Genomic DNA, 13,666 nt, shown 5'->3' on the forward strand with positions numbered 1-13,666 from the left:
TCTTGATAATGGTTTGGCTTTACTGGTTTCGTTTGGTTTGGTGGTTGGTTGGTGAGTAGTAGGACTGGACTGGACAAAAGGTGAAATAAGAAGAAGAAAGAAGACCAGAGTACCACTTAATGGCCAACTAATCTTACTTGAAGTATGAGTCAAAGACAAGGAGGTAGCAAAAGGTATGTGTGTAGTGGTCTACATATCTTTCTGCACATCTACATTATCATCATCATAGAAATGAGGTACTTTAGTTAAACAATGAAAATAGTTTCCTCCTCTTTGTCAAGTAATGCACGTAAGTGGTTAGTAGTGGATGTGGGAGGGTATTTGTTCTGGCAAAAAAATTGCACATTATTATGTGTTCTTCGTCGGAAATCTGTTGTACACACAGGAAAAAAATTATTTTGATTGCTTGGATATTTACGGAGTAATGTCAGATCAGAGGGAATGTGTGTACCAATTATTTTGGGATTCACGGTAGTAAGCTAATAAATAAGTTAGGCTAAGGTGGGTGGTCTAGTCCTGTCATGTTAGCAATAAGTTTATAACGACGCAAAGTTGGACAATGTTGTAGCAACTTTCTTCATCTCCTCTTTTTGATCTCTGATCCAACCGGACGTGATGAAGAGAAGGAGGAGGATGAAGAGATAAGAGAATACTTTACTGCTCCAAATCAAATAAATGCAGCACACTCACCACTAAATCCTATCCTATTGATAAATGGTGGATATCGGGAGGGACGGAAGTCTACATTTGCACCCCTTGATTTGTGCCCTCACATAACAAGGTTAATAATTGCCGACATTTCTGTACAAAGCGGGTTATTTCTTTCTTTTGACGCTAATAAGTTTGTCAATAATTTACCACTAAAGACCCATTTTTTTTGGCAGGTGGGAAGTTTCCTGAGTCCATGTCGAAAATTGTTAATAGTTTGGCGTATGTGTGTAGTATGCATCCACTGATCTCTGTCAGTGGGCTGCCAAAAGAAAATAATTGAATAAATTGCGAATAACATGAATGGATTGTGGAGGTATGTGTAAAAAATTGCGGTGAAATTGCAACAAAGGAAATAATGATGAGACACACGTAAAATACATAAATTTTGTGAGAGATTTTGTGCGCATTAGACGATGTAAGTTCTGTAATGTTTAAGTTTTATTGCAGTTTTTGTGTCATATTTTAAGGCGATGATTTGACATACATAATCTGCTAAGAAATGATTCAGCTAAAGAATTTAAGATTCATTAGGCAGATAGGATTATCTAATGCATATTAACTACTCCCAAATAGTGTTGGCCATCTTTATACACCAGAATGTTGATTAGTACTTAATTAACTACAACAACAATTATTCGTGAGAAATACAACACATGCTCCGTGATTCAAATCATAATTAACTCGACTTACAAATGCAGTTCCAGTTATTATGTTTTAATTTACAGGATTTTAACAAAAATGTGGTTTCGCAAATTCGCATAATCCCTCCACTCAATTTCCACACGCCTTGAACCAAATAAAACTTGAAATGATATAAACAATATACAGCGTTTTCTTGCTTGCTATGAAATAATGTCTTCTTCAAGCGAGTGAAAAACTAGAAATTACAAATATTTACTTGTCGATTTGCCTACAGATGCCAAAATCTTGGTTGGATGTGAAGTCATAGGACATACATATGTACACAATTTTGGACATGACTTCATCCTTCATCGCCTTTATTGCATTTTCTTGTTGTGTTTGTATGTGGTCATCTGCATTAGTATATCTTTTTGCCAACCTGAAACTTGAAGTTTAGTCTGGAGTAATCAAAGAGTGTGATTATTATGCAACCAGCACAACATGACATGATTATAATTATATGTGCATACATATACATACTAACCCATAATCTCAACGGATTCTCTGTCTTATTTAATTTTGCCTAATGATGATGATCAATTTTAATCAACTTGTAAAGAAATGATACATGTTACTGAATAATAAAAAACGAGTTTTTATCATGAAACAGTTAAAAAAATATTTTGTTCGATGCTAATTCTTACATAATTTTTAGCCAAATAATTTCATATACCGAATCGACAACCAAACCACCACAATAATTTTCATTAATCTCTGACATCACGTTCACGGCATGACTTTCAGCCTCCCAAAACGTGGTCGTGGTCGTATAATGGACAAATAATTTGTTCGTTCCGCAACGTCACGACCGAGTTCAATGACGACAAAGGTTAATTTGACGACGCAGTTAAAGATAATGATTTTTATGCCATCATAGTTTAAAAAGTGAAGAGTTTTATTGATTTGATTAAAGCGATAGATGACCAGACCACAAAGCAATTCATCACGTCTGTGTATACATGCCATTCATTTCAACGTTCTCATTTTTATTGGCAATCAATGCCAAGTCAAGATTTGCCTTTTGCCAATAGAACGTCCATCATATCATCATCATGCTCTGATAATTTGCACATGTTTACTCTATCGACCACCGAGCCACTTGGGTTATTATTTGGAAAAAGATAACACAGACCGGGTCCATCAAGAAGAATCAAGTTGTCATTCATCCAGCACTCCAGATAATAAAACCCCAACTCACGTCATAACTGGAGACAGAATAGGACACGAGAATATAAAAGCAACGTGACATCACATTATTGTAGCATACGAGCTGTTAAACCACCCTTGAATTCTATCTGATCCCCTTGGGCAATAAAATTACAAAAAGAAATTAGCCGACATTTTTACCAACTTTTTTAAAAAACAGACTCACTAAATATCTACCTCGTTTTAATTTGACCCATCCCAAAGACATGTCCGGAAAAAATAAGGCGACAAGGTGGGGTATCATTGGGGCAGGTGAGATTAGTCATGACTGGGCCGTAGCTGTGGCCACCTTGCCAAAAAATGAGCATGAAATTGTTGCCGTTGCTGCCCGAGCTGTCGACAGGGCCAAGAAGTTTGCACAAGTGCATAATATTCCTAAAGTTCATAACACGTACGAAGATTTGATCAAGGATGGCGATGTCGGTAAGTTGTCATCGGATGAATGTTAACATGTTTATGGGTTTGAGTGCAAAACGTGCTATCATTCAGTTAGCACATGTTTACGTAGTCCATTCTCTGTGAGTATTACACAATATGTACATATCTTTCAATTAATTCAAACAGTCATACAATGACGAAGACTTAAAATGTAGTGTTAAAATTTTTTGTTTGCTTAAAGTAATTATGCACAATTAAAATTAACTGCTCATAGTTTTATTATTTGTACTGTACCTACTCTGATCTTATAAGTATTTATCTACTAGATTTGGGATAGAGAGGTACGTTTTTGTAAAAAAAAAAGATTCATCAAATAAAAGCCAGTCGAGAAGAAATACAAGTTCTGTCGAAAATCAAGTCTAATAATTCTGTTCTTGTGTTTAGATGTTGTCTATGTGGGCATTCTGCACACGGAACATCTTCGCATCTGCAAGCTCATTCTTGATCAAGGGAAACACGTCTTGTGTGAAAAACCATTAGCCATGAATGTGAAAGAAACGAAAGAACTGGTCGAGTATGCTCGCAAGAAAAAGGTCTTTTTTATGGAGGTTAGTTTGTCGTTGTCGTCAAATTATTTTGCTCATACATGTCCATATCGTATGACATTTTATGATTAATAATGATTGCTGATTTGTATGTAATTCACGTTTGTATGTACTTGATATCAAGGCTATCTGGAGCAGATTCTTCCCAGCTTACATCAGACTTCGGGAAGAAATTGCGAAAGGTACGGTTGGAGAGGTGATCCAAGTCCGTGCAGAAATGGGGATCGAATTTGGCGAGGATAATTGGCGAAGGTACATATAAACTAGTTAAAAGCGGTTTTAGGATTATGTCAAATCTTTATCTACATGATCCACAAAGTATTTATTTATCAAGTCTGAAGCTCTTTTCTTTCTTTTCCCACAGGGACCGTGAGAACGGTGGGGGGACCGTGCTGGACATGGGCACTTACACGGTGCAATTTGCCACAATGTGCTTTAAAGGGTTGAAGCCGGTTAAAGTAATTGCGGGAGGCCATATGAACGCCTCTGGTGCAGATGACAGTAGCAGTGCAACGGTCATTTTTCCAAATGGAAAGACTGCGACGCTAATTACCCACAGTCGAGTGAATCTGCCATCTGAAGCGATCGTTGTTGGGACAAAGGGCACATTAAAGGTAGCAATTCCATTAAGACCACTTTTATTTCGGTCGTAAGTGTGACCCTTTCTCTGATTTCGCTGGACGGTGGTAGTAGCAATTTGGAGACTATTATCAAGTACTTTGCTAAAGAGAGAGGTTGTGATTTTACTAAATATTGTGCTACCGAAAATTATCCATCGGATTTGGGTATATTTAGGTTTCGACGGCATATGGAATTTTTCCGAAATGTGAAATAACAATTTTTCCCATAAAAGTAATAGAGCCGTCGAAATGGTCACTCTTACTGCATCTTCTCTCGAGTATCACTTTACACTTTCTGTAGAAGGGTTGTAATGTAATGTTACGATTATGCAAATGACCTTTCTTGATATTTTCCCTCTTCACGGAATAAGTCGAATGGCCACTTTTCTATTTGACCAAATGTATCCCTCGCACCTATTATTTTTATGATGACGTCGTATAATCGGACAACGTTTTGCAGTTGCCATACCCGTTCTGGTCTTCGAGTAAATTGGAGACGCCGACGGAAAAGCTGGAGTTTGAACTTCCAAAATCAGACATGAAAATCAATTTCTGGAACAGCACCGGCCTTTCGTATCAATGTCGGGAAGTGAGAAGGTGCATTCAAGAAGGTACGTTTGATATACTTTATGCATGAAATATCTGTATAAACGTGTGGACAATGGGGGAATGGTGGATCAATAAAATGAACAATTTGTGTGTGCTATAGGATTGACCGAGAGTCCCGAAATGACTTTGGATGAATCCATTCTGATTGCTGAGATTCGGGAACAAATTAGGAAACAGATTGGTGTCGTTTATCCGCAAGATAAGTAGAAGAGAGCTTATCTGACTTTGCAGACTAAAAATCCAACAATAATATGTCTAAATTTGGAGTTAAACATAATAAAATTATTGTTCTCAATAAAAGTGCATTAATTTGAAGAGCAGAGGAAATATGAGATTTGTAGATTTGTAGTCCACATCCATCATAAATATGCATGGGGAATGATTGTTTGCAGATTTGGTGGAATAATAGAAAGACAAAGTGATGTCATGTTTGCTACGGAGGAGGTCAATTATGCCGCTTTCTGTAATGTTAACAGATTGTAGACCGTTGTGGAAATATGCCACTTTTATTGGGAATACCAGTGCAATCGGGCAATCCTGCATGTTTTTTGGCACATTCATAGCAATCATTTATGCAGTTCTTTTACAGTAGCTTCAACTGAATTTGAAATGCAGCTAAAACTACGGGGAGTTGAAAGTTTAATTATATTTGCGATTGCTGGATTGTTGGTAAGATCATAATTCAATTATAATTTTAATTAAGTAATTGATTTTTCTAATAAAATTCCTGTGAAGAATGTCGCAGGTACTTCTTCCGCCCTAACGAGTCACGATGCAGGAACGGTATTTTCCACCCTGTCGGATGACCAACTAGCCCGGATAAAGAATGTTTTCTCCTCTGCAGGAGGAGCCGAGTGCACCAATCTGTTTCAACGAAATTTTGAAGAGGTGACAATTATGCTTTTAACGTTATAATTAAATATGCAAATGTAACGCTACTATAATAAATATGTTGTTCCAGTATCTGATTTGTGCGAGCTACTATCACAAAAGAATCCCCAAACAAGAAGATGGCGACGGAGGGGAGGAGGAGCCCGGCTTCGTTGCGGAGACTCTTCAAAGTGGAGTCCCCCAAGTACTCGGGATTTTAACCGAGGCTTTCACCGGAATAAACCAAGTCGTCAATCAGTCCTCCGCCGGTCAGAGTCAAAGTCTTCCAAACTGGATTTTAAGTGGGGTGACGAACTTGTTTGGGCAGGTTGGGCAAGTCGTGGGGATCAAGCCTCAAGCCCCAACGCCACCTCCATACTTTAACTTACCCCCTGCCAGACCAGTCGCGGGGTCGGTTAATTACCCGGCCAACAGCTTATCGCAAGGGCAGCGCCACCAACGACCAACTCTTATCCCACGAAGTACCACGTTAAAGCCTACGAGACGATCAGCCCTACCCGCTGTTCCCATTGAGGTCGGCTACAACCCTTTCACCGTCCAATTTGTCGGTCCGCCCGCTGCGGCATCGAATTCGGGAGAAAACGGTCAATTTTTCCCAGCACCACCACCACGGAGGACGAAACCTAAGACGACGACCACGACCACGACGACCACGGTAGCACCAACCGCGCCAAGGGAAACTTACGCACCGTTCGTACCAGTACCTGAACCTCCTCCTCCTCCTCCAAAAGTAGAGCCACCATTCAACAACAACATATTAAATTCAGGATTTCACTCCGAGTTATTGAGCTCATTTTCCAGCACGTTAAACAAACTGAAATCACCCAGCAGTAGTACTTTCGCACCAATCCCAGCATTTGCAAGCACTGTTGAAGAAGATGAAGATTCATACAGTGAAAGTCCAATTTCCGCTGATATTCAACCCCACAGGCCAACATTTAACATTCCTTCCAAACCAGTAGAGCAGGAGGCCCCTATTTTTCCGCCCCCACCATCGGCCCCACACCGACACCAAATTTCTTCCTACCCTGGGCTGCATAACCAACACATTTCTCCAGTATCTGCATCATTATGGCAAGCCATTGCCCACATAAAATCCAAAACATCGACACCAGCAACATTAGAATTACAACCAGAGTCAGAACTACAATATGGTGGTCGCCCAAGTTATACCTACCCCAGCACGCCACGCTCATCTTATGTCATTCATCATAAAATAACGCCAATTTATGATAAAGAATTCCAATCACCCCACGAAATAACCACAACTTTTCGCCATGTCCCACCCCCCAGACCCACAACGTCTTATTTTGTCCCACCCAAGGAAACGCGTCCACCCTACACTCGACCCACCACCACCTCCACAAAACAACCATCATTACCATCATCATCGCATCTGGTCACGGAAACGAGTCCAGTTGTCCCCTCGTCGAATTATCTCGTTGGTGGTGGTGGAACAGGTAGCATTGCCTCCGTCTCTGCTGGGAATAAACGACCCGTCATTGTGAACAACATGTACTATCCGGATTTGCAGAGTGCCCTGAGTGCAAACCAGGCATCCTCAGATTCGACAACCGAGAAGCCGAGAAAGCGTCGAAGGAGAACCACCACCCCATCTGCTTCTCCAGATCCGGATTACTAAACTGCCGAGAAAGTAGAGGAAAAAAGACACGTTTCTATCCTAACTGTAAGAATAAAAGCCTAGCCAAACTAATTAAACGGGTCTCTCCTTACATATTGCTTGCTGCATTTATTTACTGTTTTTTTTGCATCAAAGAAGGCCTATATTTCCGTTAATGGTGCTAATGAGATGATGTTTGAATTGGAATTTAAGTGTCAGTCGAAGTTATTTTTACTTATAGCAGGAAGTGCATTTCTTCTGAAATAAGGAAGTTTGTAAGAGGGCTGAAAACTGGAATGAATGCATTTTTCAAGTGTTTTCCCCACTTAGAAAAATGGATTGCATTAAGCGATTTGAAATGGGAGATAAATCTTATGGCATTTGTACCAGCGGTTTTTCCTCCTCTTGGTTGTCCCAAGTTTTTTTCATTCGATTTTTTTTATTTTTGCTCTTAAATGGATTTAACTTTAAGTTCTGACTGAGGCAAAAAGTGTGCTAGGTTCAGCATCCAAGGCTGGAAATGTTTCACACTTTTTCTCCCAGTTTCTCTTCTGGGTCTAGGTCCACTTCCCCCTAAATCAGAGTCAGAGATGAATGTAATGTGACTGCACCACTGCTGGCTCTCTTGCTTACTTACCCTCGATAAAATTGTCACAAGTCAAAGTCACCGTCTCACCAGCACCACGCATCGCAAACCTATTAAAGTGCAGTAATATTTGTTAATGCAAGTGACAAGGGCTGAAGATGAATGGGACGAATTTGAGACTTGCTCTTTCTCTCCAGTGAAACGAGACTGGGATCAAGCTCTTGTTTACTTATTTGAGCAAAAGTTATGGGGTGCATTAAAGTTCCACAAAACTGTGACTTCGAGGCTGACAATAAATTATGAGTGTCGAAATTAGTGATGAAACAGTTTAGATGTTATTAAAGTGTTGGTATAATCATCGTTTCAATTGAGAAATAGTCCAATTTTTAGTCTGGGCCAGGCTAGCAGACGGTCCACTAGACCGATTTTGACCAACTTAATATTTTGAAATTGGGTATTATTGTTTGGAGCAGATAACGGTAGATAGCGGGGTGGGTGAGAATAATGGAATTTTGACAATTTCCGGGAACATATCAAGCTTTTTGCTAATATTTATCCCTGTATAGTCATGGTAAGAACATAGCCGGGTGGATGAGAATAAACCGTTGCAAACGAGATGTAGCGAAGGGGTGAAAACACGTGGAATTGTCTTTGTGGCACGCCCACAACGTCTTTCAACACTTTCCCGTCATTGTCTCACATCACCCAAAGTCTCATTTTGCCCCGTTTTGACACCCCACCCACGTACTTCGAACGTATATAACCATACCTTTCAATAGACACCCCACATGACAAAAGTCATTTTTCGACATTCGACACCACCCACACGGTCATGGGATCGTCGCACGCCGAAATTATGGTGGTTTTTAAAACCCCCGCCCAAAACTGCGTCTAAAACGGTGGAAACAAAAAGTTCGACACGTTTGACCGTTGGCGTCATCACCGTGGCGTCGTGACCTTATGACCTATAACGCCCATCTTCGAAATCATCCGTACTTCAAAAATTTAAAACACGTTGGCGAAAACCGCATGTCGAAATTCTAATCCGTTCTGAAGCTATCTTGGATACAGACAGACAGACGGCATTTCCATAGAGGGGTCTTAATGGAATTTCAACAATTTCCGGGAACATATCAAGCTTTTTGCTAATATTTGTATAATTATGGTAAGAACACCCCGTATTATGGCAATTGTCTATGTGTCATCAGACAAAAATTAAAAATACTACTCTGACCCTGACTCGGGCTAAATCAAGTTTTACACTGTAGGTATTTTTTATACATGTAATAAACAACCTTATCATAACCCTGGTTTTTTAATTGGCCAAAAAAGTGTCAATTTGCACTCTCTGCAAGGAGAAAGAAAGTTACCGAGCCGTGGTTTTGTATCGTCTTTCCCTCGAGGGGAGAGGAACGGGCCATAAAGCGAGATAAGATGAGATGAGATAAACTTTGATAATTGTCGACGGCGGAGAAAGGAGAGGACCGACGGACCACCACCAGCCACAGTACATTGTCACTAACCAACCGTTGTTTATGAGGACAGGGACAAATAATACGACGAGTGGGCAATATCCATTACCATTTTCTTTTATTCTATTATTCCCTTCGCGTCCACCAAAGGAAACACAACATCTCATTTGTTTCATTCTTCCGACGACCGAGTAACCCTTCTCCACTTTCATTTCATGCATAACACTGTTGCATACTCACAAAATCATCAGTGTCACTAAATAAAATCCTTGGTAAGTAAAACGACACAAATTTAAATGGGGACGAGTGATAAATAAACGAGGAATTCGATTCAAGGGGAAGTTGATACCTAAAATAAGAAAATTGGTGCAAATTAATTATTTTCTTAATTCTGTAACACAGCATAAAGTGAGTGAAATGCAAATAAATGAATCTGCCCAATTTTCAGGAAATTAAATTAGGAATTTAAATATTTTCTAAAAAAATCTCTCTCAACAATTACACGAGGATTGAAAAGAATACATTAAATCCGGTCGGAACCAATATTTTAGCCATTTAACAAGTCGTTATTATTCTGGCATTTGTGCAGCTAAAAGTTGTAAAGTAAGGAACGCATAGGAGATAAAATCTTAGGAGATGACTCGTCGAAAATGTTCATTGGCAGGAGGCAGGGATCTGACGCTGTCGTTCCGCGTGGTGGTGACAGATTCGGATTTCCAGGATTGGAGAGATGGAAATTATCTCGAAGCAGATTTCCATCCACACTTTGCTTGCTTACTCACTTCATAAATATATTCCATCAGATTTAAGTCGAGTGACTGGAGAAGTGTGTGTGAGAGAGCTTCAAATGCTTTATAAAACAGGCGAGGAAGAAGAAGTTCCATTATTATTTAGGATTCCGAATCCAACTATTTTAGTTGGAGCAGGGGAAACGTCGTCCTAAATGCTGGATTGATTCCAGGGAACAAAAACAACCAAGAAGTGCACATTTCTTCTCTTAAGGGATCCCTATCTTGCCAACGTACTTACTGTTGTTAACTTACATTATATATCTTACCCAAGCATTGGGTAAGGTGGGACGTGCGGTTGTTGGCATCGTTCGTATAAGGTCGATGTCATCGCCTCTGTCCCCGTTTGTCCCATTTGTTCGAGAACAGTTTGGGAGTTACAAGAAGAAAATTTGGAAATTGAAGGAAAAGAGATGAAGTTGGTTTCCACAAGTACCTTGGTTTGGTTGGATGTCATTGCGTTTTAATTAAGTCTGCCAACTCTTCTATTCTAGAGATTCTGTGCAGTAATTCAGCTCTAGCTCCTCATCACTTCTTCTCAAACTCATCTACATCCAGATGAGCTTTCTTTAGCAAGTTTGGATTAAAAATTGAGATCCGTATTTGCACTTATTCAACTAACTATGGCTTTAATTCCTTTTGAAAGTGGGTAGTATTGTTTGGAGCAGATAGCGGTGCATAGTACATACGGGGTGGATGAAAATTGGAATTTTGACAATTTCCGGGAACATATCGAATTAATAAATTCGTATTGTATTGTTCCTATTACTTACTTATGAACGGCCCTTTAAAAGGTATACCAAGTGGGTGGTTTAGTACATATTGGGGAGGTGGGGATATGTTCCCGGAAGTTTCGGCTGTAAAAGAAGCCTGTGATAATGCTCCTTAACAAATTTTTACGCATTGTATGTTACGGACAATTAAAAAATTCACATGAAATTTCCACAAAATATTTGTGCTATTTTCTGAAGTTTTCTATCACTGGGTGGTAACATATATGGCAACCGAGACCTGCCTGCAACCACATTGGAGTTACAGGTAAATGCTTCCTCAATCTATCCTCTCTCTGTTTTTGGCTTCGTCTATTCCTCTCTCGATTCGCAACTTGTTTCATTTCGCCAAGAGTTGCGGATTGAGCTTTGCCTTTTTTCAACACAGGGCAACATTCACACAAGCTCTTGACGTTCCACTGCTAAATATGTGGGTCTGGTCGGACTGGTTACTGCAGTGGAAATGGACGTGTTTTATAAGGATGGTAATATCAAGAGGGAACGGAATTGGCACCCGTTAATCAAAGTATGGACTTTACCATGCTTTGCATGATGGTTCTCATTCCCATTAGTGCAAAAACAGGGCAAAAACCTCTACCCCTCAATTAAGTATTTGCTTAAAATAAAAATAATTTTGCACGTATGCAAATTTATTTTGCAATTAGGTACACACCACTAAAAGCAAATTGTGACACATGACATATATTGATATGTATGTACCTATTTTAAGCTGTTATATAATTTAGAGGTCAAATGAGACCAAAATATGTATTACGGAAATACTTACTTATTCCCTTCATCAAGTCGTAAGGTTATCTAACTGGGACTCGTGTTTACTCGCATTCCTTCCAAATTACCATTACCACCATTGCTGGCAATCCAACATTTTGGGAATCTCAAAAGCCTTACGTTTCATTCACATCTTCTCCGAATGGATGGAACATATCTGGTACTTACTTAATTTTTGCAATCATCTGTTCATCACACCCCACAGAATTTTCTATTCTTCGTTCATTGTACTTATTGCGATATGGTTATGCTAGCGTCGGCCAACTGCTTAAGTCTCATGTTACAGTGAAAATTAAATGGATTGTTACGGGAATTTATGGAGCTAATTCATCCCATTGCTAATACATGGCTCTGGCATACCCAAAATTTTGAGATGACCAATAATTTTACGTGAAAAACTTGGAAATATATAACAGAATGCATAACAGGTTGTGCCAGTTGCAAGAACATGTAAGTAGGTGTATTTTTCTGTCAAATATCTCATATCTTTCTATGTACGTGGAGGTTAAGCGAAAAAATTGGGATTACGAGGAGCAAGTCTGCCTGCCAGAATGTCCAATTTGTCTACCTTCTTGTTGTCTCGGGAAGAAAAACAAAAATAAATGACCATCTCCAACCTTTAGATTAATGAAGTAACTTTCTTTCCCATTTCTTGCAAGGAAAATGCACTCCACTTTCGGTTTCTTTTTTTTCTTTTTCTGTGCTGTACGTCCGTGCAATTTGGAAAGTCCATCCATAATATGGACATAAGTACAACCAGCCAGCTAAATTCGCTCTGAACACGTATAATGGAATATGAATGGAGGACGTGAAATAAATAATGGTGATATAACACACTGTTTATAATTACTTTTTAAAATTTAAGAGTGAATATAAAATTACAACTTTTACTAGTTATCCTGTGCAAAAGTTATATATTTTTGGTGATTTTAATTCAAAGGCAGTGAGGTTTTTCTGTGATGCAAACAAAGTATATGTAAATATGTACACATATGTACGCAGTGAAAAGTAAAGAGAAAATGAAAAATATTTACAAATTATTGACGTGGCATCAAATTTCGTGTTTTTAATAAGTTAACAAAAATAAAGAGTTAAATAAGTTAGATTAAAGTAATTTGTCAACTTTATAAATATTACCCACTTAAAAAGTTTTTAAATTATGTTATCGTAATACTTGTGGGGGTTGTAAAGGAAATAACTAAAAATAACTATAAAAGAAGACAGACTTTGAGATTTTTTATAAATACTAAGATTTCCTGTATGTCTTTTCCTGCATTATATGATATTGGCAAGCATTACACCATTCATGCTTGTAAATTTAAGATATCCATATTACCTCAATAGATCGACATATTAACGGATAAGCACATAAAGATCGATAAATATGCCTGGGAGACGGATCTTCCATCTTGAACGGTTCCATTAACCACCTATTTGTCCCAAATTGTTACAGTGTTTGAAATATATATATTTTTCAAGAAATTTCCGTAACGTGGTTCCAACGCAATTAATTGTAGTACACACCCACCAACCAATCAACTTACACTCGGTACTCCTTGTAGCAAAGACGTATATTTTTTGTATTATTATCCAGCGGAGCCGTATCCTTCACAAAATATACATAACCAACCACCCAGTTGTAGTAGTAAAAGCATGAAAAATACTTGCCCAAGTTCAGAAACAAAACTCATCGCAAGGTCAATTTATCTTTTTGACATTCGACTTTTTCTGTCCATTTCTTTGGCAGATTTGGAGTTGTCGCTTGCCAGCCACACCTTTCACTTTTTTTGCAGCAGTGGAAAAGTTTGCAGGAGGATTTTCACTTTCTTTTTGCATCCCTCTCCACCCAGTTTCGGAGATTAGCTCAAGATTTCCAAAATTGCAACCAGTTTATGCATTGCTACTCAATATTGATGAATCCGATTTAAAAAGTCGGTTG

At 38.8% G+C, this 13,666-nt stretch overlaps 2 protein-coding genes and 1 long non-coding RNA gene across 3 annotated transcripts; all 3 read left to right on the top strand.

The window, feature by feature from the left end:
* Positions 1–666: 666 nt before the first annotated feature.
* Positions 667–1,012, top strand: LOC118435303. The gene is made up of 2 exons (XR_004834672.1): positions 667–781; positions 885–1,012. It is a non-coding gene; the product is annotated as an uncharacterized LOC118435303 (long non-coding RNA).
* A 1,523-nt stretch (positions 1,013–2,535) lies between these two features.
* Positions 2,536–5,130, top strand: LOC110848466 (trans-1,2-dihydrobenzene-1,2-diol dehydrogenase). Its single transcript, XM_022095692.2, has 6 exons — positions 2,536–3,021; positions 3,421–3,584; positions 3,706–3,833; positions 3,946–4,195; positions 4,662–4,812; positions 4,911–5,130. Exons 1-6 carry the CDS (start codon positions 2,805–2,807, stop codon positions 5,015–5,017), a joined length of 1,017 nt encoding a protein of 338 aa, XP_021951384.1. The 5' UTR covers positions 2,536–2,804; the 3' UTR covers positions 5,018–5,130.
* Positions 5,131–5,247: 117 nt separating this feature from the next.
* On the top strand, positions 5,248–7,436 carry LOC110849142 (leucine-rich repeat extensin-like protein 5). Its single transcript, XM_035851218.1, has 3 exons — positions 5,248–5,479; positions 5,546–5,698; positions 5,772–7,436. The coding sequence occupies exons 1-3, from the start codon at positions 5,420–5,422 to the stop codon at positions 7,341–7,343; spliced, it is 1,785 nt and encodes a 594-aa protein (XP_035707111.1). The 5' UTR covers positions 5,248–5,419; the 3' UTR covers positions 7,344–7,436.
* The last annotated feature ends 6,230 nt before the right edge of the window (positions 7,437–13,666 follow it).

This window comes from Folsomia candida, unplaced genomic scaffold, assembly GCF_002217175.1.
Source record: "Folsomia candida strain VU population unplaced genomic scaffold, ASM221717v1 Fcan01_Sc004, whole genome shotgun sequence".
Classification (NCBI taxonomy): domain Eukaryota; kingdom Metazoa; phylum Arthropoda; class Collembola; order Entomobryomorpha; family Isotomidae; genus Folsomia; species Folsomia candida.

Bases quoted from the DNA above. Each gene is read 5' to 3' on its own strand.
- LOC110848466 (XM_022095692.2), top strand. From the start codon at position 2,805: ATGTCCGGAAAAAATAAGGCGACAAGGTGGGGTATCATTGGGGCAGGT. The intron at 3,585-3,705 runs GTTAGTTTGTCG...CTTGATATCAAG, and splicing joins AAAAGGTCTTTTTTATGGAG to GCTATCTGGAGCAGATTCTT. The intron at 4,196-4,661 runs GTAGCAATTCCA...AACGTTTTGCAG, and splicing joins GGACAAAGGGCACATTAAAG to TTGCCATACCCGTTCTGGTC.
- LOC110849142 (XM_035851218.1), top strand. From the start codon at position 5,420: ATGCAGCTAAAACTACGGGGAGTTGAAAGTTTAATTATATTTGCGATT. The intron at 5,480-5,545 runs GTAAGATCATAA...ATTCCTGTGAAG, and splicing joins TTGCGATTGCTGGATTGTTG to AATGTCGCAGGTACTTCTTC. The intron at 5,699-5,771 runs GTGACAATTATG...ATGTTGTTCCAG, and splicing joins TTCAACGAAATTTTGAAGAG to TATCTGATTTGTGCGAGCTA.